Source organism: Nerophis ophidion, linkage group LG02 (assembly GCF_033978795.1).
Source record: "Nerophis ophidion isolate RoL-2023_Sa linkage group LG02, RoL_Noph_v1.0, whole genome shotgun sequence".
NCBI classification, from domain to species: Eukaryota; Metazoa; Chordata; class Actinopteri; order Syngnathiformes; family Syngnathidae; genus Nerophis; species Nerophis ophidion.
Window position 1 is genome coordinate 59,779,806 of NC_084612.1, and position 26,135 is coordinate 59,805,940.

Consider the following 26,135-nt stretch of genomic DNA (forward strand, 5'->3'; position numbering starts at 1 on the left):
TGTGTGGTAAAAAAGAAAATAACCATGAAACAAACCAACCATGACTGTGGTGTTAGACCGTACAAACCACGTTCAGTGCGAGAGGAAGTGGTCAACTGACAGGAAGTCGATATGAGCTCACTTGTTGTACTTCTTACTGTCGGCGATACTGCAAATGTTGGCGTCAATTTCATACCAAGTAAATACAGACTTTAAAAAAAATTGGTGAACATTTAAAATAATACAGTATCTGATACAATGACAGTGCAACATTATCAACAACAACCAACAAAGTACTCTTTACATATAGTTGATCAAACAAAATAAAGTCAATGTTGTAAAATAAGAAAAGAAAAAGCATGACATTCAATGCCTTCCTTTGTTTCACATGTTAGACAAACAATACAACAATATGGAAACAACAAAAAACATGAAAATGAAAGTGATCTCATCAGTCTAATATTGACCTGCTACTATCCTTGCATAGATTGACCTGATACTATCCTTGTATAGATGATTTTAATAAAGTATGTGACCGCTTGATGCTGATCATAAACGCAGATCCCTTGTTGTTGACACTATTTATTTTTGGTCCCCCAGCTGATAAGCAGCTAATTATGTGTGTCCATAGTGTGGAGATGCTCCCCTAAGCTAATAATAATTACCTCCGATAGGATAGGATAGACTTTTATTTATACCACAATGTGGAAACTACGTTGTTGTTGTGCAGGGTTTTACATGCAGTAACAGTAATAAGAAGTAAAACATCCATCCATCCATCCATCATCTTCCGCTTATCCGAGGTCGGGTCGCGGGGGCAGCAGCCTAAGCAGGGAAGCCCAGACTTCCCTATCTCCAGCCACTTCGTCTAGCTCTTCCCGGGGGATCCCGAGGCGTTCCCAGGCCAGCCGGGAGACATAGTCTTTCCAACGTGTCCTGGGTCTTCCCCGTGGCCTCCTACCAGCTGGACGTGCCCTAAACACATCCCTAGGGAGGCGTTCGGGTGGCATCCTGACCAGATGCCCGAACCACCTCATCTGGCTCCTCTCGATGTGGAGGAGCAGCGGCTTTACGTTGAGCTCCTCCCGGATGGCAGAGCTTCTCACCCTATCTCTAAGGGAGAGCCCCGCCACCCGGCGGAGGAAACTCATTTCGGCCGCTTGTACCCGTGATCTTATCCTTTCGGTCATGACCCAAAGCTCATGACCATAGGTGAGGATGGGAACGTAGATCGACCGGTAAATTGAGAGCTTTGCCTTCCGGCTCAGCTCCTTCTTCACCACAACGGATCGATACAACGTCCGCATTACTGAAGACGCCGCACCGATCCGCCTGTCGATCTCACGATCCACTCTTCCCCCACTCGTGAACAAGACTCCTAGGTACTTGAACTCCTCCACTTGGGGCAGGGTCTCCTCCCCAACCCGGAGATGGCACTCCACCCTTTTCCAGGCGAGAACCATGGACTCGGACTTGGAGGTGCTGATTCTCATTCCGGTCGCTTCACACTCGGCTGCGAACCGATCCAGTGAGAGCTGAAGATCCCGGCCAGATGAAGCCATCAGGACTACATCGTCTGCAAAAAGCAGAGACCTAATCCCGTGGCCACCAAACCGGAACCCCTCAACGCCTTGACTGCGCCTAGAAATTCTGTCCATAAAAGTTATGAACAGAATCGGTGACAAAGGACAGCCTTGGCGGAGTCCAACCTTCACTGGAAATGTGTTCGACTTACTGCCAGCAATGCGGACCAAGCTCTGACACTGATCATACAGGGAGCGGACTGCCACAATAAGACATTCCGATACCCCATACTCTCTGAGCACTCCCCACAGGACTTCCCGAGGGACACGGTCGAATGCCTGCCAGGTCTGTCCGGCATCCTCCCCCACCATCGCAGCCAACTCACCACCAGGTGGTGATCGGTAGAAAGCTCCGCCCCTCTCTTCACCCGAGTGTCCAAAACATAAGGCCGCAAATCCGATGACACAACTACAAAGTCGATCATGGAACTGCGGCCTAGGGTGTCCTGGTGCCAAGTGCACATATGGACACCCTTATGTTTGAACATGGTGTTTGTTATCGACAAACTGTGACGAGCACAAAAGTCCAATAACAAAACACCACTCGGGTTTAGATCCGGGCGACCATTCTTCCCAATCACGCCTCTCCAGGTTTCACTGTCGTTGCCAACATGAGCGTTGAAGTCTCCCAGTAGGACAAGGGAATCACCCGGAGGAGCACTTTCCAGTACTCCCTCGAGTGTACCCAAAAAGGGTGGGTATTCTGAACTGCTGTTTGGTGCGTAAGCACAAACAACAGTCAGGACCCGTCCCCCCACCCGAAGGCGAAGGGAAGCTACCCTCTCGTCCACTGGGTTGAACTCAAACGTACAGGCTTTGAGCCGGGGGGCAACCAGAATTGCCACCCCAGCCCGTCGCCTCTCACTGCCGGCAACGCCAGAGTGGAAGAGGGTCCAGTCCCTCTCGAGAGAACTGGTTCCAGAGCCCTTGCTGTGCGTCGAGGTGAGTCCGACTATATCCAGCCGGAACTTCTCTACCTCGCGCACTAGCTCAGGCTCTTTCCCCCCCAGTGAGGTGACGTTCCACGTCCCAAGAGCTAGCTTCTGTAGCCGAGGATCGGACCGCCAAGTGCCCTGCCTTCGGCTGCCGCCCAGCTCACAATGCACCCGACCTCTATGGCCCCTCCTATGAGTGGTGAGCCCATTGGAGCGATGACCCACGTTGCCTCTTCGGGCTGTGCCCGGCCGGGCCCCATGGGAACAGGCCCGACCACCAGGCGCTCGCCATCGTGCCCCAACTCCGGGCCTGGCTCCAGAGCGGGGCCCCGGTGACCCACGTCCGGGCGAGGGAAATCTGGGTTCATTTCGTTGTAATTCCATAGAAGTCTTTGAGCTGCTCTTTGTCTGATCACTCACCTAGGACCTGTTTGTCTTGGGAGACCCTACCAGGGGGCATGAAAACCCCCAGACAACATAGCTCCTAGGATCATTGGGACACGCAAACTCCTCTACCACGGTAAGGTAGCAGCTCAGAGAGGAGTAAAACATAGTGGGAAATAAAATACTAATAAATACTACATATTGCGCATTAATATGAGTAAAAGATATAAAGTTAGTATTTGCAGATGGTACAACAGCGTTTTGGTCAGGAGAGAACACACAAGACAAGATAATACATATAATAACAGAAGAAATTAACAAATGAAAAAGATGGTTTGATAAAAACCGACTATCTTTGAATCTCAGTAAAAGTAAAATGCTGCTATTTGGTAACAATAGAAGAGAAAGTCAAACACAAATACAAATAGACTGAAAAGAAATAGAATGAGTAAATGAAACCACATTTCTAGGTATAATGATTGATGATAAATAGAACTGGAAATGTCATGTAAAAAAATACAACCTAAAGTAACAAGAAACATGTCAATAATGAATAAAGCAAAACATGTTCTAGACCGGGGGTCACTAACCTTTTTGAAACCAAGAGCTACTTCTTGGGTACTGATTAATGCAAAGGGCTACCAGTTTGATACACACTTAAATAAATTGCCAGAAATAACCAATTTGCTTTATTTACCTTTAATAAATAAATCCATATATATGTACATATATTAGAAAATGGTTATTTCTGGCTGTCGTTCCGTCGTACATTTTTTTTCCTTTTACGGAACGTTTTTGTAGAGAATAAATGATGAAAAAAACACTTAATTGAACGGTTTAAAAGAGGAGAAAACACGAAAAAAAGGAAAATTAAATTTTGAAACATAGTTTATCTTCAATTTCGACTCTTTAAAATTCAAAATTCCACCGAAAAAAAATAAATAGAAAAACAAGCAAAGTTGAATCCTTTTGAAAAAATTTAAAAAAGAATTTATGGAACATCATTAGTAATTTTTCCTGATTAAGATTAATTTTAGAATTTTGATGACATGTTTTAAATAGGTTAAAATCCAATCTACACTTTGTATAACGTATAACAAATTGGACTAAGCTATATTTCTAACAGACAAATCATTATTTCTTCTAGATTTTCCAGAACAAAAATTTTAAAAGAATTTCAAAAGACTTTGAAATAACATTTAAATTTGATTTTATGGATTTTCTAGATTTGCCAGAATAATTTTTTTGAATTTTAATCATAAGTTTGAAGAAATATTTCACAAATGTTCTTCCTTGAAAAAACAGAAGCTAAATTAAGAATTAAATTAAAATGTATTTATTATTCTTTACAATAAAAAAAATAGATACTTGAACATGTCAGGAAAGAATATAAAGGACTTTAAAAGGTAAAAAGGTATATGTGTTTAAAAATCCAAAAAATATTTCTAAGGTTGTATTTTTTCTCTAAAATTGTCTTTCTGAAAGTTATAAGAAGCAAATTAAAACATTAAATGAATTAATTTAAACAAGTGAAGACCAAGTCTTTAAAATATTTTCTTGGATTTTCAAATTCTATTTGAGTTTTGTCTCTCCTAGTATTAAAAATGTCGTAAGTGCTGCTATTTGAGCTATTTTTAGAAGAGGCCATCGGGCTACTCATCTGGTCCTTACGGGCTACCTGGTGCCCCCGGGCACCGCGTTGGTGACCCCTGTTCTAGACCATAAATCACTTCTTATTCTCTACTGCTCACTAGTGTTACCATATCTGAGTTATTGTGTAGAACTATGGGGAAATAACGACAAAAGTACACTTCATCAACAGTGTTACAAAAAAGATCAATTAGAATAATACATAATGTTGGATATAGAGAACATACAAACACTTTATATATTGAATCAAAAATACTGAAATTCCACGACAGTGAATTTGCTCACAGCTAAAATTATACACAAAGCAAACAACCTGCTACTCAAGAATATACAACAATTATCCTCAAAAAAAGATGAGAGCTATAATCTTGGAGAAAAATGTAATTTAAAACATTTGCATGCATGTACAACACTTAAGACCTTTAATATATCAGTATGTGGAATTAAATGATGGAATGGATTAAGTAAAGAAATCAATGTACGAATATGATCCACTTCAAGAAACTCTTCAAACTTAAAGTGTTTACAAAGTACAAAGAAGAAGAACCATGATAAACATTCTGAATTTATTTCATCCATCCATTCATTTTCAAAATAATCTTACTCATCTCACCATATGAAATGTAACTTATTTCACCGGGTATTTATTTATTTTTATTGTTATTACTTATGGAGTATATTGTGAACAAATTGAGAACAGGAAGTGAACAAAAGTTTTAGCAACTGTTATATAAAAGAAAAGGGTTAGGATTAAATAAGATCTGCTTCTTGCTACTCTTTTTCGAACATGTTGTATAGAGAAACTGGAAACTGTGATGCATCATGTTGTATGCATGCATGCATGTTCCAAATAAACTTAAACTCAATATTTAGAGATAAAAGATATTAAAAACCCAACTAACATCCATATTGCACACCACAAACAAGATCACAGTAATCACACGTGCACTGTAAAGTACAAACCCCATTTCCATATGAGTTGGGAAATTGTGTTACATGTAAATATTAACGGAATACAATGATTTGCAAATCATGTTCAACCCATATTCAGTTGAATATGCTACAAAGACAACATATTTGATGTTCAAACTGATAAACATTCTTTTTTCAAATAATCATTAACTTAAACATTTGATGCCAGCAACACGTGACAAAGAAGTTGGGAATGATGGCAATAAATACTGACAAAGTTGAGGAATGCTCATTAAAACACTTATTTGGAACGTCCCACAGGTATGCAGGCTAATTGGGAACAGGTGGGTGCCATGATAGGGTATAAAAAAAGCTTCGCAAAAAAATGAGCAGTCCTTCACAAGAAAGGATGGGTCAAGGTACACCTATTTGTCCACAACTGCGTGAGCAAATAGTCAAAACAGTTTAAGAACGACATTTCTCAAAGTGCAATTGCAATAAATTTAGGGATTTCAACATTTACAGTCCATAATATCATCAAAAGGTTCAGAGAATCTGGAGAAATCACTCCACGTAAGCGGCATGGCCGGAAACCAACATTGAATGACCGTGACCTCCGATCCCTCAGACGCCACTGTATCAAAAACCGACATCAATCTCTAAAGGATATCACCACATGGGCTCTGTAGCACTTCAGAAAACCACTGTCACTAAATACAGTTCGTCGCACATGTGTAAGTGCAAGTTAAAGCTCTACTATGCAAAGCGAAAGCCATTTATCAACAACGTTCAGAAACGCCGCCGGCTTCCCTGGCCCTGAGATCATGTAAGATGGACTGATGCAAAGTGGAAAAGTGTTCTGTGGTCTGACGAGTCCACATTTCAAATTGTTTTTGGAAATATTCGACATCGTGTCATCTGGACCAAAGGGGAAGCGAACCATCCACACTGTTATTGACGCAAAGTTCAAAAGCCAGCATCTGTGATGGTATGGGGGTGCATTAGTGCCCAAGGCATGGGTAACTTACACATCTGTGAAGGCACCATTAATTCTGAAAGGTACATACAGGTTTTAGAACAACATATGCTGCCATCTAAGCACCTTCGTTTTCATGGACGCCCCTGCTTATTTCAGCAAGACAATGTCAAGCCACATTCAGCACATGTTACAACAGCGTGGCTTCGTAAAAAAAGAGTGCGGGTACTTTCCTGACCCGCCTGCAGTCCAGACCTGTCTCCCATCGAAAATGTGTGGCGCATTATGAAGCGTAAAATACGACAGCGGAGACCCCGAACTGTTGAACGACTGAAGCTCTACATAAAACGTTAGTGTGTTGTTAAAAGAAAGGTGATGTAACACAGTGGTGAACATGCCCTTTCCCAACTACTTTGGCACGTGTTGCAGTCATGAAATTCTAAGTTAATTATTATTTGCCAAAAGAAATAAAGTTTATGAGTGTGAACATCAAATATCTTTTCTGTAGTGCATTCAATTGAAAATGGGTTGAAAATGATTTGCAAATCATTGTATTCCGTTTATATTTAAACCCAACACAATTTCCTAACTCATATGGAACCGGGGTTTGTAGAAAGGAGCTGTGGTATTAGTATCATTATTAACTGCAAGATGCTAAACATGTTGCAAGCAGGAGCAGTCCTGCAAATAATTATAAATACGTGCTTTTTAGAAGTCTAGAGGGTAATACACCAATGCTATTATCAGTAAAATATTGATACTGCAGAAATTAAATCCATCCATCCAGTGTGACCTCAGGAAGCATGCTTTTTTTTTTTTTTTTGCCATACTGGAATATGATGAAGTATACGTTGCACTTGGCTTCACTATAACTATGGTGGGAGATAAAGAATTATTTATTTTATTGTTGATAAACTTACAATGTTATGCAGAGGCATACTTGCCAACCCTCCCGGATTTTCTGGGAGACTCCCGGAATTCAGCGCCTCTCCCGAAAACCACCCGGAAGAAATTTTCTCCTGAAATTCAGCAGGAGCTGGAGGCCCCCCCCCCCCCCCCCCAGCTCAAACATGCACAGTTCCAAGCTTGAAAAGGAGGATTGCAGGCGGATCTGACGGCATTTAAAGTCATTTTTAAAACTGACTGCTAATCCTCCTCCTTTTCGGCCGGACGACCGCGGAGAATTGAAGTAGCAACACTTTGGAGGCAGAAGTTCATTAAGAGGGGCGGACTCATCGGCTCTCAGCCATGTTTCCGTCACACAGAGGAAGTCAAGTCCGCGGAAAGTGAAGAAATCCTTCAGGATAAACGATTTGTTTGTCAAAGATCTTGCATTCACAAGACCGAGCCTGGCGGGGGCCAGCACGTCCAAGGGCGCAGCTAATCCAGGTGGGGCCCGACACAGCCCGCAGGTGGCGGGGGAGAGGAACCACGAAGCGGGAAAGGAAGGCAGGAATCCGGCCAGGTGAAAAAGCTGACTGGGACGTCGAAAAACCAACGTCGAAGTTGATCATATCACTGGGAGAGGGGCAAAGATCCAACAGTGTTTGGCGGTTGTACACAAGCAGTGAGATGACAGAGACGAAAATAGACGCAAACAACACAAAAGCAAACAGCTGACAGCGAGAGTCTGCAGGGCAAAGCACATACTGGCGCCATCTTCTGGAAACTCAGAAGTGACATTACTCAAATAGTGAAAGGTAAGTGTTGTTGTTTTTTTAGTAACCAGCAAGCACAGTACAGTTAGTAGAACTGTGTTTTTATTACTGTGTATTTGATAGGTGCCGTTTGAAATTCAACTATTTCTTTTATTTATATGTATATAATAAAATAAATATATATAGCTAGAATTCACTGAAAGTTAAGTATTTCATACATATATAACTGTGTGTGTATATATATATATATATATATATATATATATATATATATATATATATATGAAATACTCGAGTTGGTGAATTAGCTGTAAATATACACCCCCTTCCTCCTTAACCACGCCCCACACCCCCAAACCATGCCTCCGCCCCACCCCCGACCACGCACCCCACCTCCCGAAATCGGAGGTTTTAAGGTTGGCAAGTATGTGCAGAGGTATAGTTTATAACAATTTTTTTGACAAATTATACGATGCAAAATATTTTTCTCTTCCTGGTGGGTGGGGGGGTTACAGAATATATTTTAGAAGCAATGTTTCAAGGAGCCATGGATGTCGCAAGAACCCCCCCTTTAAAGAGGAAGGCAGCTGCAGAAAGAGGGGGCCGTGTGGGGGAGTTCATCTGTCAGCCAATTGAAATGTACATCCATGACACAGCTGTACTTTCCCCGCCCTCCAGTAGAAGAGTCGACCACTTGAGTGACAGCTCAGACAAAGTTGATTCCTTTTAACTTTTCACATCCCTGCTGTGGACACACTTGGATGTCAGCACTGGACAACTACACACAAACATGGTGAGTACTACTACTACTACTAATATTACTACTACTACTACTACTTACAACATTACAGGCAAGTGTTTATTCAGCACTTCAATCTGCCTTTGTTGTTGTTATTATCTGCTGATTGGTTATGTTGATTGGCAACACTAAATGGTCCCTAGTGTGTGAATGTGAGTGTGAATGTTGTCCGTCTATCTGTGTTGGCCCTGCGATGAGGTGGCGACTTGTCCAGCGTGTACGTCGCCTTCCGCCCAAATGCAGTTGAGATAGGCTCCAGCACACCCCGCGAACCCAAAAGGGACAAGCGGTATAAAATGGATGCATGGTTACACTAGCAACTTTGAAAAACACCTACAATACCCCCTACAAGGTAATCCTACAAAGTACTTGGGTAGGTTTGTCTTAATAATCATTGGAAATGTTAAAACAACAAGAAGATCATTTAGTTTAATTGTTTTAACAGCACGTGTCAAAGTCTTTAATTCAAAATATTTACCTTGTCTGTCTATCTTGCAGTGAAGATGTCACTCCTACTTATACATACGTACCGTATTTTTCGGACTATAAGTCGCAGTTTTTTTTCATAGTTTGGCCAGGGGTGCGACTTCTACTCAGGAGCGACTTATGTGTGAAATTATTACCACATAACCGTAAAATATCAAATAATATTATTTAGCTCATTCACGTAAGAGACTAGACGTATAAGATTTCATCAGATTTAGCAATTAGGAGTGACAGATTGTTTGGTAAACGTATAACATGTTCTATATGTTTTAGTTATTTGAATGACTCTTACCATAATATGTTACGTTAACATACCAGGCACCTTCTCAGTTGGTTATTTATGCGTCATATAACGTACACTTATTCAGCCTGTTGTTCACTATTCTTCATTTATTTTAAATTGCCTTTCAAATGTCTATTCTTGGTGTTGTTTTTCTTTTAAATACCGTATTTCCTTGAATTGCCGCCGGGGCGCTAATTAATTTAAAACCTCTTCTCACTCCTGTGCTTACCAAAGGCATGCGGTAAAAGTAAGCATGCGCTCGTGGTGGTTTGTGCAGCCCTTTGAGACACTAGTGATTTAGGGCTATGTAAGTAAACATTGATTGATTGATTGATTGATTATTTTAAAACCTCTTCTCACTCCGGCACTTACCAAAGGCATGCAGCAAAAATTTGAGTGTGATGTAAGCTTGGACCTTAAATCCTACTGAATATCTCTCAATCTTCTTCTCTTTATGGGATTTCAAATTACCGGTATGGAAAACAGCCTCCTCCATTTTGAAAATGATGACAAGGGAAGTGTCACTCGTGACGTCACGAGTTTGACCCGGCGGTAATACTAAGCATTCGCTAATTATTTTGCGAAGCGAGTTTGACCCGGCAGCAATTCAAGGCAGGCGCATACTATATGCCCTGCGGCAATTCAAGGAAATACGGTCAATTTTCCCAAAAAATTCAATTTATACTCCAGTGCGACTTATATATGTTTTTTCCCTTCTTTATTATGCATTTTCGGCAGGTGCGACTTATACTCCGGAGCAACTTCTACTCCGAAAAATACGGTAAACGTGTACGTATATACATACTCCAATCCAATCCACTTTATTTATATAGGACATTCAAACAACAAAAATGTTTTCAAAGTGCTGCACAACAATGTTAAAAAAAATATTGAAATATTATCCTTAGCTCCACCAATGACTGAATAAAAACAAAAAAAATACAAATTTAAAACCAATATAAAAATAAATATGTTTAAAAACGATTTCAAGGGGTAAAACCAATTAAAACAATAAATAGAAATAACAATTTTAAAAACAGAGGACCGCACAACTCATAGTGTTAAAAGCCAAAGAATAAAAGTGTGTCTTAAGACGAGACTTAAAACACTCCACTGTGGGAGCAGTTCGAACATAGAAGGGCAGAGTGTTCCAGAGCTTAGTGCCGACCACAGAGAAGGCCCTGTCTCCCCTGGTTTTAAGTCTGGTCTTGGGCACCACGAGCTGGAGCTGGCTCTCGGACCTCAAAGCGCACGCAGGAGTGTAAATTTGGATGAGGTCCGAGATATACTGAGGTGTCAGTCCATGTAAAGCTTTAAAAGCAAACAGCAAGGTTTTAAAATCAAATCTAAAATGAACAGGGAGCCAGTTTAAAGTTTTAAGAATTGGGGTTATATATATGTTCGTGTTTCCCGGCCCCTGTTAAAAGTCGTGCCGCCGCGTTCTGGACCAACTGCAACCGGGAGAGAGCTTTTTGGCTAATGCCAGCAGAAAGTGCATTGCAGTAGTCCAGGCCACTTGAAATAAAAGCATGAACGACTTGTTCAAAAAGGTTAAAAGATATAAACGGTTTTACTTTTGCCAAAAGACGAACATGATAAAAACACGATTTTAAAATGCTATTGACTTGTTTTTCAGGTTTAAAATCGCTGTACATATGTTAGTACATGTGTACTAAACTTACCTTCATACATACATTCATTCGATTCCCGCTTTCGCCATCCCAGTCACTGCCGTTGTGTCCTTGGGCAAGACACTATACCCTCCACACACACCGATTTAAATGTAGCGTAAAGATGTAGACAATGGGTTTCACTAGGTAAAGCGCTTTGAGTCACTTGAGAAAAAGCGCTAAATAAATATAATTAACTTATTATTTTTCATTTCTGGTGGAACATGTGTCATCCTATTCTTTTCAACGGTCCTTGAACACACCATAAAAACATCCATCCATTTACTACCGCTTGTCCCTTTGGGGTCGCGGGGGGTCGCTGGAGCCTATCTCAGCTGCATTCGGGCGGTAGGCCACCTCATCGCAGACCGTAAAAACACCTACTGTATATCTCAAATGGACCGATCACTCTGTTCTAAGAGAGAACAGGTTGTAGGTTCAATGTGCACCATTGAATAGCTTAACTGCTCTGGCAGTAATGTGTTTATACACAGTAACTTCAAATTGGGCTATTTTTTTCCTCTGTCTTCTTGTCCTTTACTGAGAGCTCCGGCATGGCTCAGTTGGTAGAGCGGTTGTGCCAGCAACGTGAGTTTCCGTTCCAGCTTCCGCCATCTTAGTCTCTGCCGTTGTCCTTGGGCAAGACACTTTACCCTCTTTGCCCTTCCGTGCTACCGCTACTGGTTTGAATGTAGCCTAAAGATGTAGATAATGGGTTTCTCTAAAGCAGTGGTTCTCAACCTTTTTTCAGTGATGTACCCCCTGTGAACATTTTTTTTAAATTGAAGTACCCCCTAATCAGAGCAAAGCATTTTTGGTTGAAAAAAGGAGATAAAGAAGTAAAATACAGCACTATGTCATCAGTTTCTGATTTATTAAATTGTATAACAGTGCAAAATATTGCTCATTTGTAGTGGTCTTTCTTGAACTATTTGGAAATAAAGATATAAAAATAACTAAAGACTTGTTGAAAAATAAACAAGGGATTCAATTATAAATAAAGATTTCTACACATAGAAGTAATCATCAACTTAAAGTGCCCTCTTTGGGGATTGTAATAGAGATCCATCTGGATTCATGAACTTAATTCTAAACATTTCTTCATTAAAAAATACATCTTTAACATCAATATTTATGGAACATGTCCACAAGAAAATCCAGCTGTCAACACTGAATATTGCATTGTAGCATTTCCTTTCACAGTTTATGAACTTACATTCATATTTCGTTGAATGTAAGTCAATAAATATATTTATAAAGTATTTTTGAATTGTTGCTATTTTTAGAATATTTTAAAAAAATCTCACGTACCCCTTGGCATACCTTCAATTACCCCCAGGGGTACGCGTACCCCCATTTGAGAACTACTGCTCTAAAGTATGTAAAGTGCTTTGAGTCTCTAGAGAAAAAAGCGTTACGTAAGTACACTTCACTTCTTAATAAGGAAAGACGTTGATGTCTCTTGTTTTCATCTTGGTATTTAAGCTCACAAACTCCATGAGTTAAACAAAGTGCCGTTATCAAAAGAGTTTTTTCCATCATTTTTATTTAAAATGGTAATACTAACCATGGAGTTTTACCGCAGTTAGCATTATTACCATTTATCGTTACATCCCTAATACTTTGTGCAAACATACATACACACGTACATACATACGAACCCTAGTGGTTCAGTCCTTGCTTTCTGTTCCGCCCAGGACTTGAAACTGGGTTGCCAGCATGACAGACAAGCATGCTAGCTACTTGGCTAAAAGCCCTGGCCAGCACTGTCTCGCCTCCGTTACACATGCATGCATGCATACATATATGTACACACATACAGACACACATATATACTGAATAGTGATTGTGTACATATGTACATACATATACACACACATACATACAGTACAGGCCAAAGGTTTGAACACACCCTCTCATTTCAATGTGTTTTCTTTATTTTCATGACTATTTACATTTTAGATTGTCACTGAAGGCATCAAAAAAACAAACCATATGAGTTGGGAAATTGTTAGATGTAAATATAAACGGAATACAATTATTTGCAAATCCTTTTCAACCAATATTCAGTTGAATATGCTACAAAGACAACATATTTGATGTTCAAACTGATAAACATTTTTTTTTGTGCAAATAATCATTAACTTAAGAATTTGATGCCAGCAACACGTGAAAAAGAAGTTTGGAAAGGTGGAAATAAATACTGATAAAGTTGAGTAATGCTCATTAAACACTTATATGGAACATCCCACAGGTGTGCAGGCTAATTGGGAACAGTTGAGTGCCATGATTGGGTATAAAAGCAACTTCCATGAAATGCTAAGTAATTCACAAACAAGGATGGGGTGAGGGTCACCCCTTTGTAAGCAAATTGTCGAACAGTTTTAGAACAACATTTCTCAACAAGCTATTGCAAGGAATTTAGGGATTTTACCATCTACGGTCCGTAAAGTCACCAAAAAGTTCAGAAAATCTGGAGAAATCACTGCACGTAAGCGATGATATTATGGACTTTTGATCCCTCAGGCGGTACTGCATCAAAAACCAACATCAGTGTGTAGAGGATATCACCACACGGGCTCAGGAAAACTTCATAAAAGCACTGTCAGTAACTACAGTTGGTCGCTACATCTGTAAGTGCAACTTAAAACTCTGCTTTGCAAAGCAAAACCCATTTATCAACAACACCAAGGAACGGCTTGGCTGGGCCCGAGCTCATCTAAGACGGACTGATGCAAAGTGGAAAGGTGTTCTGTGGTCTGACGAGTCCACATTTCAAATGATATTTGGAGACAGAAGACGTGGTGTCTTCCAGAACAAAGACGGGTTGGAAACATCATGCTTTGGGGCTGTTTTTCTGCTAAGGGGACAGGACGATTGATCCGTGTTAAGGAAAGAATGAATGGGGCCATGTATCGTGAGATTTTGAGCCAAAACCTCCTTCCATCAGTGAGAGCTTTGAATGGTTGACCAAATACTTATTTTCCACCATAATTTACAAATAAATTCTTTAAAATTCCTACAATGTGAATTCCTGGATTTTTTTTTTTCACATTCTGTCTCTCACAGTTGAAGTGTACCTATGATGAAAATGACAGACCTCTGTCATCATTTTAAGTGGGAGAACTTGCCCAATCGGTGGCTGACTAAATACTTTTTAGCCCCTTTATACATACATTCACATACATATACATACATAAAGCAGTTTCTTACCTTTTTGTCTAATTTCACTTTACTTGAACTTTTCTTTTCTTTAATGGACTGCCATCAGAAGACTCTCACACTTGGTGGAGATCATCAGGTACAAACAGTTAACACATAAGTAACGTTATCATTGGCTTTCATTAGCAGTAATGTACTAGATAGATAGTACTTTGATTCCTTCAGGAGAGTTCCTTCAGGAAAATCCCTGTAGCTGTGGTGGCTGAAGCATCCAGTCTGTGCCTTAGAGCAGTGGTTCTCAAATGGGGGTACGCATAACCCTAACCCTTGAAGGTATGCCAAGGGGTACGTGAAATTTTTCAAAAATATTCTAAAAATAGCAACAATTCCAAAATCCTTTATGAATATATTTATTGAATAATACTTCAACAAAATATGAATGTAAGTTCATAAACTGTGAAAATAAATGCAACAATGCAATATTCAGTGTTGATCACTAGATTTTTTTGTGGACATGTTCCATAAACATTGATGTTAAAGATTTCTTTTGTTTGTTAGGAAATGTTTAGAATTAAGTTCATGAATCCAGATGGATCTCTATTACAATCCCCAAAGAGGGCACTTTAAGTTGATGATTACTTCTATGTGTAGAAATCTTTATTTATAATTGAATCACTTGTTTATTTTTCAACAAGTTTTTTATTTTTATATCTTTTTTTCCAAATAGTTCAATAAAGACCACTACAAATGAGCAATATTTTGCACTGTTATACAATTTAATAAATCAGAAACTGATGACATAGTGCTGTATTTTACTTCTTTATCTCTTTTTTTTTCAACCAAAATTCTTTGTTCTGATTAGGGGGTACTTGAATTAAAGAAATGTTAACAGGGGGTACATCACTGAAAAAAGGTTGAAAACCACTGCCTTAGAGCAAAATACTGTTTGGGAATTGGGTCATATTTCCATAACCATTGAATTGGCCAAGATGGCAAATATAATAACAACATATATTTTTGTGTTTCACTAGCAATCTTTAAAGCTGCATGAGAAAACAACATGCAAGTCATGCACTTTACTTCCTGTGACAAAAAGCAGAAGATTTGACACAGGAAGTGTGAGTGTAAAAAAAAAAAAAGTTGTGTGAGTGCCGTAAGATATGTTGATTCTACAGAATGACGAGCTTCAGAGATGTGTCATTGCAGCACATTATTGTTGATTGTCTGGGACTCGACTCGGTGTGTCTTTGCTTCAAGAAGGATGTTAAAGGTTACAGCATCACCTGGTTGTCATATCAGGAAATGAGGTCATACACTGACTAATTTAACTTGAAATATCGACCTAATGTCAACTTGTTGTCATACTTCGTGTAACCCGCCTCCTGCTTCCATTCCACCCAGGACTTGAACCAGGCTCCTCCAAACATGAGTGTGGGAGTACTAGACATCCTGCTGTCTAACTCAAAATTCAATGTTCCTCATTAAAATACATTTTGAAAGGGGAAATACGAACATTTAGATAATGATTATTGTATTAAAAACAATGCAATAGAATGTAGTACAAACAAGCACAGTTGTTTTTGAAGTAATGTAATAATAATACACATCATTTACCTTGGAGAGTATACTTATACAGCTGCTTCTCTGTCAAACACACCATCAGCAACTTCTCCATGTTTTCATGAATAAATGACAGCCGTTTCGATATTATTTTACGTCCTCGGTTGGCGTTGGAATTTTCCTGCTTCGGTATGTTGCAGACGAGCAGTGCTGCTCACCAACTGCTCCCACTCTGTCATGTTTTTAATGATTTTTTTCTTTAATTCAATGAATATCATCCACATTTTCTCAGTACTGTCCTTCACACTCACTTTCTTTCTTCCATGCTTGGAAAAGCAAAGTTATGTCCATCTCTAGCAATTAGCTATTGCATCGGGCTGATCTTAGCCCCTTTTTTAAAAGGGGGTCTATTATGTAAAACCAACTTTTCTTACCTAGTAGTCCCTGTTTTTGTGTATTTGGGATGTGAATGAGTCCCAAAAATGTGAAATTAAACCGTGGAGGCATTGCGAAGATATTTATATATATAAAACAATTTGTGACGTTTTCCCCAGTTGTTTTCGTCAGCAAAATATTCATATATAGCAGAGCAGTGTTTTTCAACCACTGTGACGGGGCACACTAGTGTGCCCTGAGATACAGTCTGGTGGGCTGTGGGAGATGATCTAATTTCACCTATTTGGGTTAAAAATATTTTTTGCAAACCAGTAATTATAATCCGCAAATAATGTGCCGTTGTTGAGTATCTGTGCTGTCTGGAGATCGGCAGACTTGCCACATTATACTCTTCCATATCAGTAGGTGGCAGCAGGTAGCTAATTGCTTCGTAGATGTCGGAAACAGTGGGAGGCAGCATGCGGGTAAAAAGGTATCTAATGGTTAAACCAAAAATAGACAAAAGGTGAGTGTCCCTAAAAAAAGACATTGAAGCTTAGGGAAGGCTATGCAGAATGAAACTAAAACTGAACTGGGTACAAAGTAAACAAAAACAGAATGCTGGACGACAGCAAAGACTTACTGTGGCGCAAAGCCAGCGTGCACAATGTAGATCCGAACATGACATGACAATCAACAATGTCCCCACAACAAGGACAAAAACAACTGAAATATTCTTGATTGCTAAAACAAAGCAGGTGTGGGGAATAGCGGTCAAGGAAGACATGAAACTGTTACAGGAAAATACCAAAAAGAGAGGAAAAAGCCACTAAAATAGGAATGCAAAACAAGAACTAAAACACTACACACAGGAAAACACCAAAAAAAAGTCCAAATAAGTCAGGGCGTGATGTTACAGGTAGTGACAGTACACCTACTTTGAGACAAGAGCTATATTTATGCATGCTTGGTTATGCTTTAAAGTCATATCCAACAATTGCGACAACAACCTTTTATGGTCAATATCGGCTGCTGAGTTTCAGTTTATAATGATTTCTGCTGGTGGTGTGCCTCAGTATTTTTTCAATGAAAATAATGTGCCTTGGCTCAAAAAAGGTTGAAAAAACACTGTAGTAGAGATTCACCCAAAGAGCTTTGCGTGAGTCAGCCATTGTACTCCGGCGCTGTTGTCAAGAAGTTCCTTTTCCTCTATCCTGTTGTTGTGGGGCAGACTGGCTCGTACATGCACATGCATCCTCCACTCTTGTCTTTTCTAATAAAAAGTAACCTATAGTTCTCACTTATATCTGTCAGTAGACTCGCTATGGAAGCGTTAAAACATGGCTTACAGGAAGAAGACACGGTCGAAGTGGAGGCACGTAATTTTAAACAAAGAACCTCCATTACATGTAATGTAGCCCACAGGGAAGTGTTTTAAATGTAGAAAAAAAAATCCTAATATGACCCCTTTTAAAGCCCTTGCAGCATCTTGCCAGCAAGATGAAGGCCAGCTGTTGAGTTTTGGAGTCCAGTTGTCAGACAGGCTGAGCAGGCGTGTGCAACAATCCAGAACAGTCGCAGCTGAATCAGATCATGCAAGGGACACAAACGAACAATGCCATGGATGTTATTGCAACAGGATGTGGTTTAAAAAAGATATCGTGATACACTACAATGTTAGGGAAACATCTTATGACTCAATCATCAAGTACATGTGCATGTGCTGTCCTAATTGCTTTTGTCATTTGAGCCCACATAGTTGACTTGCATGTCTGTTGCATGACCCAAAAGCGTGTGTGTGTATGTATGCTGCACAGGGTGATAGCCTGTATCCAAACAGGTGCTGAATGTTTTTGCTCCGATGTGAAAGGGCCCATTGTTGGAGAGCAAAGTGCGGCTCAGGGTTTTATTGGCATGTGGCAAATTCTAAAAATACAATTTAAAACTAAAACAACTAAAGAACAAAAGCTGTAGTTGGGGGGAAAAAAAGAGCAAAAATGTGTAACGTACCAAGAAAAGATGGATATAAGTAATATAATAAGTAATACTGCTGTCTGTCTTTTTTATTACTGCTTATAAACTCAGGAAATACCACATTGGACTTATTTTATTGGACTATTAACTTAATTATGCCCAAAATCCATCCATTCATTTTCTACTGCTTATCCCTCTCGGGTGGCGGGGGGTGCTGGAACCTATCTCAGCTACAATCGGCTGGAAGGCGGTGTACACCCTGGACAAGTCGCCACTTCATCACAGGGCCAACACGGACAGACAGACAACATTCACACTCAAATTCACACAGTAGGGACCATTTAGTGTTGCCAATCAACCTATCCCCCCGTGCATGTCTTTGACGGTGGGAGGAAGCTGGAGTCCCCGGAGGGAACCACCCAAAATATTCCACATAATTCAATGGAATCATTTGAATATTTAATTGATGTTGTCACACCGCAATTCATATGATGCAATTTCTATACCGCTAACGTCAGCAGCCAAAACAGTGTAACCCTTTTTAAAATGGTTCTATTATCATTTGTATACCAAATAATGAGGAACTGTAATATATATCACAATATAGATTTCAGGCCATATCACCATCCTTATGAGGGTACATTCATTTTGCTCCTCAAGCAAGGTGCAAAATACAAGTTATGAAATGCATTATTTGTTTTTCTTTTAACCGTATTGCAGGGTTGCCATACTGATATGTTTCCGTTATCGAGAATCAAATACCACATAGCAGGGATGCCCACACTTATTCTGCAGGCGGGCTAATTTTCCATTGACCAAGTCTAGGGGATCTACCTCATTCATATATATATATATATATATATATATATATATATATATCCATCCATCCATTTTCTACCGCTTATTCCCTTTCGGGGTCACGGGGGGCGCTGGCGCCTATCTCAGCTACAATCGGGCGGAAGGCGGGGTACACCCTGGACAAGTCGCCACCTCATCGCAGGGTAAACACAGATAGACAGACAACACTCACACTCACATTCACACACTAGGGCCAATTTAGTGTTGCCAATCAACCTATCCCCAGGTGCATGTCTTTGGAGGTGGGAGGAAGCCGGAGTACCCGGAGGGAACCCACGCATTCACGGGGAGAACATGCAAACTCCACACAGAAAGATCCTGAGCCTGGATTTGAACCCAGGACTGCAGGACCTTCGTATTGTGAGGCAGACGCACTAACCCCTCTGCCACCGTGAAGCCTATATATATATATATATATATATGCCATTGGTAAGCGCATGGGTGAGAAGAGGTTTTAAAGTTATAAGCGCCTGCTTACTATTACAGCATGCCTTGAATAGGCGCAAGAGTGAGAAGAGGTTTTAAATTAATTAGCACCCCGGCGGCTATTCAAGGAAATACGGTATATATATATATATATATATATATATATATATATATATATATATATATATATACCGTATATATATATATATATATATATATATATATATATATACCGTATTTCCTTGAATAGCCGCCGGGGTGCTAATTAATTTAAAACCTCTTCTCACTCTTGCGCCTATTCAAGGCATGCTGTAATAGTAAGCAGGCGCTTATAACTTTAAAACCTCTTCTCACCCATGCGCTTACCAATGGCATGCAGTAATAAATTGAGTGTGATGTGAGGACACCATCACAAAGAGCACATTTAATTATAAAAAAACGTTATTATGGTTATTTTCGAAACTGAAGGCTTGGCATAACCTTCAATAGTCACATACATTACGCTGCTTCTATGGTCACACTGACGAGATTGGAAGGCATACTGGGTGATACAAGTTACACTAAAGGTTGTGATATAAACAAGTTTATCACTCTTACTAATATGTGCCACACTGTGAACCCACACCAAACAAGAATGACGAAAACATTTCTGGAGAACATCGGCTCTGTAACACATTATAAACGCAACTGAATAATTACCCAGAATGCAATGCATCCATGACTCTTACTGCTTATATTATACACGCGCCCCCAACCCCGCCCACCTCAACCGAGGCACGGAGGGGTGCGGGGTTTGGTGCTAGCGGGGTGTATAATATAAGCAGCAAGAGTCATAGATGCATTGCATTCTGGGTAATTCTAATGTTGCGTTTATAATGTGTTATAGAACCGATGTTCTCCAGAAATGTGTTTGTCATTCTTGTTTGGTGTGGGTCCACAGTGTGTCACATATTAATAAGAGTGTTAAACTTGTTTATATCACAACCATGAGTGTAACCGGTGTGATGATGAATAAAACCCCTGGTTTACACAATAGTACAAACAAAAAAAAACTCTTTATGCTGTATAATTTCATTATACATTTCAAAAGAGTTTCGCGACTTTCATTGCGTTGTAAAATGGGTCAAAATGGCTCTTTGAGTGGTAAAGGTTGCCGACCTTGCTGCCTCTGCCATTTTGAAAATGTCGACAGGGGAAGCCACTCGTGACGTCATGAATTTGGCCCGGCGGTAATAGTAAGCATGCGCTAATTATTTTGGGAAGTAAGTTTGACCCGGTAGTAGTTCAAGGCAGGCGCATATTACATGCCCGGCGGCAATTCAAGGAAATACGGTATGTATTTTACATATATATATATATATATATAAAGTTAAAGTACCACTGATAGTCAAACAGAAACACAATATGTGTGGTGAAATTGATCTCTGCATTTGATCCGTCCCCTTGTTCACTCCCTGAGGGGAGCAGTGACCAGCAGTGATTGCCGCGCTCGGGAATCGTTTTGGCGACTTAACCCCCAATTCAAACCTGTGATGCTGAGTGCCAAGCAGGGAGGTAATGGGTCCCATTTTTAGAGTCTTTGGTATTGATTTATTTATGAAAGAGAGGTTTTTGTAAACTTGTGTTTAATGATAACAAAACATGTTTAACACATAGATTCCTTTCTTTCATGAAGACAAGAATATAAGTTGGTGTATTACCTGATTCTGATGACTTGCATTGATTGGAATCAGACAGTAGTGCTGATAACGTCCACTTTTTCAAATGGAGGAGAAAAAAAGTCCTCCTTTCTGTCATGGAAATGGTTGGTTTAAAAATAGCCAAGCTGCTAGAATCGCTACTTCTTCAAAAACTATTGAAGCTACCGCCAAGCTACTGGGAAATGTAGTTAAGCTACGTAGCTTCGATACATATAGCTTGTTACTGCCCGTCACTGAGTGTATGTTACCCAATGGTCATACTTTATCTGCCCAAGATGATAAACCACAGCTTACAATAACTGTCAGGCTCCTTTTTTTTAATTTTTTTTTTAGGAGGAATGCAGTCTTTCACCATATACAAAACATGTTATTTCTTGAATTAGCAGATACTACAAACGTAACATTTTCTTAGATCAGGAGATACATTTGTAGCTAATTTTTTTTAAACCACATTGTCAGCAGCAATAACCACGTTTCCATTACCTCAATGATCTTTAGCTCACCAGAAAAGTGAGGTCATGGTTCTTTAAAAATATGATACAATAAGTCAAATGTGCAATTTTAGCAGCATGTGCTGTGGAAAAGAGAAGTGCCATAAAAACACAAAGCATGACACTCAAAGGCTCCACACCAAAGTAAATATCAACTTGCGCACATGCTTGTCTGTGTTTTCTACTGACATTTGTCCTCCTTTCTTATTCCAGATCAAATTTGCCAAGGCTCTTTATGACAACACAGCAGAGTGTGCTGATGAGCTGGCCTTCAGAAAAGGAGACGTCCTATCAGTGACTAATCAAAACCTCGCAGGCACCAGCGGCTGGTGGATGTGTTCTTTGCATGGCCGCCAGGGTCTCGCCCCGGCCAACAGACTGCAGCTCATTGAAAGCTCTGTAAGCCATCTCACAGAAAAAAGGAAAATTGAAACCAATGACAGCGTGCGGAACATCTACCAGATCCCAAGTCTGCCTAAAAACGGACATAAGAACGCGGTCTACAAGACTCCGACCACTTGCTTGTCAGCTTCAGTGACGTCTAACCAGGTGGTGCTGGAGCAAAATACGGACGACATGAAGGTACGGGATTTTTCATTCTCACCACACAAAATGAAAGCACTGAAGTGTCAAGTCACGTGATTAAAAGGAGAAATACGATACTTGTTATCAGAGGCAGGGACGTGCACATGATTATAGAGGGGCAGGGGCTCAAAGTCAGAAAAGGGTGGGACATTTTTTTTTGGTCCTTTACACCAGTGGTTCGCAACCTTTTTTCAGTGATGTACCCCCTGTGAACATTTTTTCAATTCAAGTACCCCCTAATCAGAGCAAAGCATTTTTGGTTGAAAACAAGAGATCCATCCATCCATCCATCATCTTCCGCTTATCCGAGGTCGGGTCGCGGGGGCAACAGCCTAAGCAGGGAAACCCAGACTTCCCTCTCCCCAGCCACTTCGTCTAGCTCTTCCCGGGGGAACCCGAGGCGTTCCCAGGCCAGCCGGGAGACATAGTCTTCCCAACGTGTCCTGGGTCTTCCCCGTGGCCTCCTACCGGTTGGACGTGCCCTAAACACCTCCCTAGGGAGGCGTTCGGGTGGCATCCTGACCAGATGCCCGAACCACCTCATCTGGCTCCTCTCGATGTGAAGGAGCAGCGGCTTTACTTTGAGTTCCTCCCGGATGGCAGAGCTTCTCACCCTATCTCTAAGGGAGAGACCCGCCACACGGCGGAGGAAACTCATTTCGGCCGCTTGTACCCGTGATCTTATCCTTTCGGTCATGACCCAAAGCTCATGACCATAGGTGAGGATGGGAACGTAGATCGACCGGTAAATTGAGAGCTTTGCCTTCCGGCTCAGCTCCTTCTTCACCACAACGGACCGGTACAACGTCCGCATTACTGAAGACGCCGCACCGATCCGCCTGTTGATCTCACGATCCACTCTTCCCTCACTCGTGAACATCTCGTGCCATCTCCGGGTTGGGGAGGAGACCCTGCCCCAAGTGGAGGAGTTCAAGTACCTAGGAGTCTTGTTCACGAGTGAGGGAAAACAAGAGATAAAGAAGTAAAATACAGCACTATGTCATCAGTTTCTGATTCATTAAAATGTGTAACAGTGAAAAATATTGCTCATTTGTAGTGGTATTTTTTAAACTATTTGGAAAAAAATATATAACAATAACTAAAAACTTGTTGAAAAATAAACAAGTGATTCAATTATAAATAAAGATTTTTTACACATAGAAGTAATCATCAACTTAAAGTGCCCTCTTTGGGGATTGTAATAGAGATCCATCTGGATTCATGAACTTAATTCTAAACATTTCTTCACAAAAAAAGAAATCTTTAACATCAATATTTATGGAACATGTCCACAAAAAAATCTAGCTGTCAACACTGAATATTGCATTGTTGCATTTCGTTTTACAGTTTATGAACTTACAATCATATTTTGTTGAAGTATTATTCAATAAATATACTTATGAAGGATTTTTTAATTGTTGCTATTTTTAGAATATTTTTAAAAAGTCTCACGTACCCCTTGGCATACCTTCAAGTACCCCCAGGGGTACGCGTACCCCCATTTGAGAACAACTGCTTTACACAATATGGATATTAATGTAAAATTAAGTTTGCTAATAGGAAGCTAACTACTTAGCTGTCTGTCCTTTGTAGGTAAAAGTGATTGCCATTTCTTTTGTGTCAACAAATTATTGTCATAATCAGTTAATTCACATTATCATAGGCTTGGAAGACATGAAAAGCAACAAAACACTGGTTTATTATTAGGCTATTTATTATTAATGATAAGCACTTTAATATTGAACATTGAACAGTGCAACATGAACTTCGAAAAAAAAATAAATAAACAAATACCCAAATGGAAAAAACTTAAATGTAAAAATCTGTCCTTCTTCCCTTAACTTGATGAAAACACCATCAAGTTGTAACTTATGGTCTTTCTCACTTAATGATCAGACTAAACAACTGAAACGCAATACAACTTTATATATAAACCTCTACTGTGAGAGAAATGTGCTGCCGTAAACACAGTGCATTTTATTTTGAAAATTAACCCGGTGTTTTATTTTGTATTTTGTACACTACTTCCTGTCCCACACGATCCACTCTGGTCTGTGCGGAATTGATGCGCCGTGCTCAATTGATGCGCCGTGCTCCGATATCCGGCAAAAACAGAAGCTGACACATTGAATAATAGAATAATACAGCGTTTTTCTGAAATATTACCCATATTAGATGCTGAATAAGTGGACGGTGACTAGACCATAACTCACAGGTTCAAGTTGCTCCACTGTCACGTCTCCTCAGGCCGCAGTTGGCTCTCTCTCCTCCCTCTCTCTCACTCACTCGCCCTCTCTCTCTCTCTGGCGGAAGCGGCAGGCTCAAACAACCCGGTATTACAAGAAAACGTGGAGCTTTTGTACCGCTGTTTTTTTGTTTTGTTTAGTTTTTTTACATCCCTAACAGGAATTTGTTAATGTTGTTTAAAGAAAAAAATAAATAAATTAACACACACACACACACACACACAGGCAGAGGGCACTTTTTAAGACGAGGCAAAAAAGGGCAGGGGCTCAAGCACCCATAGGGCTCTATGTGTGCACGTGCCAGATCAGAGGCGTACCAACGGAGACAAATATGCATCAAGGGTCATAATCAAAGCCTCCAGGAATTTGCCATTTAGCGATCGTGCCGATTTAGACCAATCACAGCTAATAACGCGCCCTCGTAACTTTGTTCAATCCTTGCAACTTTCATGCATATTTTATACAGTACAGGACAAAAGTTTGGACACACCTTCTCCTCATTCAACGGGTTTTCTTACTTTTCATGACTATTTACATTGTAGATTGTCACATTAAAACTATGAATGAACACATGTGGAGTTATGTACTTAACAAAAAGAGGTGAAATAACTGAAAACATGTATTATATTGTAGTTTCTTCAAAATAGCCACCCTTTTCTCTGATTACTGCTTTGCACACTCATGGCATTCTTTCTATGAGCTTCAAGCACGCCTGTGAAGTGACAACCATTTCAGGTGACTACCTCTTGAAGCTCATCGAGAGAATGACAATCTACAATGTAAACAATCATGAAAATAAAAAAAACACATGAATGAGAAGCTGTGTCCAAACTTTTGGCCTGTACTCTCTCTCTCTCTCTCTCTCTCTCTCTCTCTCTCTCTCTCTCTCTCTCTCTCTCTCTCTCTTTCTCTATATATACAGTGGGGCAAAAAAGTATTTAGTCAGCCACCGATTGTGCAAGTTCTCCCACTTAAAATGATGGCAGAGGTCTGTAATTTTCATCATAGGTACACTTCAACTGTGAGAGACAGAATGTAAAAAGAAAAATCCAGGAATTCACATTGTAAGAATTTTAAAGAATTTATTCGTAAATTATGGTGGAAAATAAGTATTTGGTCAACCATTCAAAGCTCTCACTGATGGAAGGAGGTTTTGGCTCAAAATCTCACGATACATGGCCCCATTCATTCTTTCCTTAACACGGATCAATCGTCCTGTCCCCTTAGCAGAAAAACAGCCCCAAAGCATGATGTTTCCACCCCCATGCTTCACAGTAGGTTTGGTGTTCTTGGGATGCAACTCAGTATTCTTCTTCCTCCAAACACGATGAGTTGAGTTTATACCAAAAAGTTATATTTTGGTTTCATCTGACCACATGACATTGTCCCAATCCTCTGCTGTATCATCCATGTATCCATTTTGGTATAAACTCAACTCGTCGT

General features: G+C 40.1%; 1 protein-coding gene across 1 annotated transcript in view; it reads left to right on the plus strand.

Annotated features, from left to right (window-relative positions):
* Window positions 1-8,769: 8,769 nt before the first annotated feature.
* Window positions 8,770-26,135, plus strand: part of cass4 (Cas scaffold protein family member 4) — a 36,930-nt gene continuing 19,564 nt past the window's right edge. Inside the window, exons 1-2 of the mRNA XM_061887646.1 lie at window positions 8,770-8,870; window positions 22,075-22,443. Coding sequence (XP_061743630.1) covers window positions 8,868-8,870; window positions 22,075-22,443 — 372 coding nt within the window. The 5' untranslated portion in view covers window positions 8,770-8,867. The remainder of the gene's footprint in view (window positions 8,871-22,074; window positions 22,444-26,135) is intronic.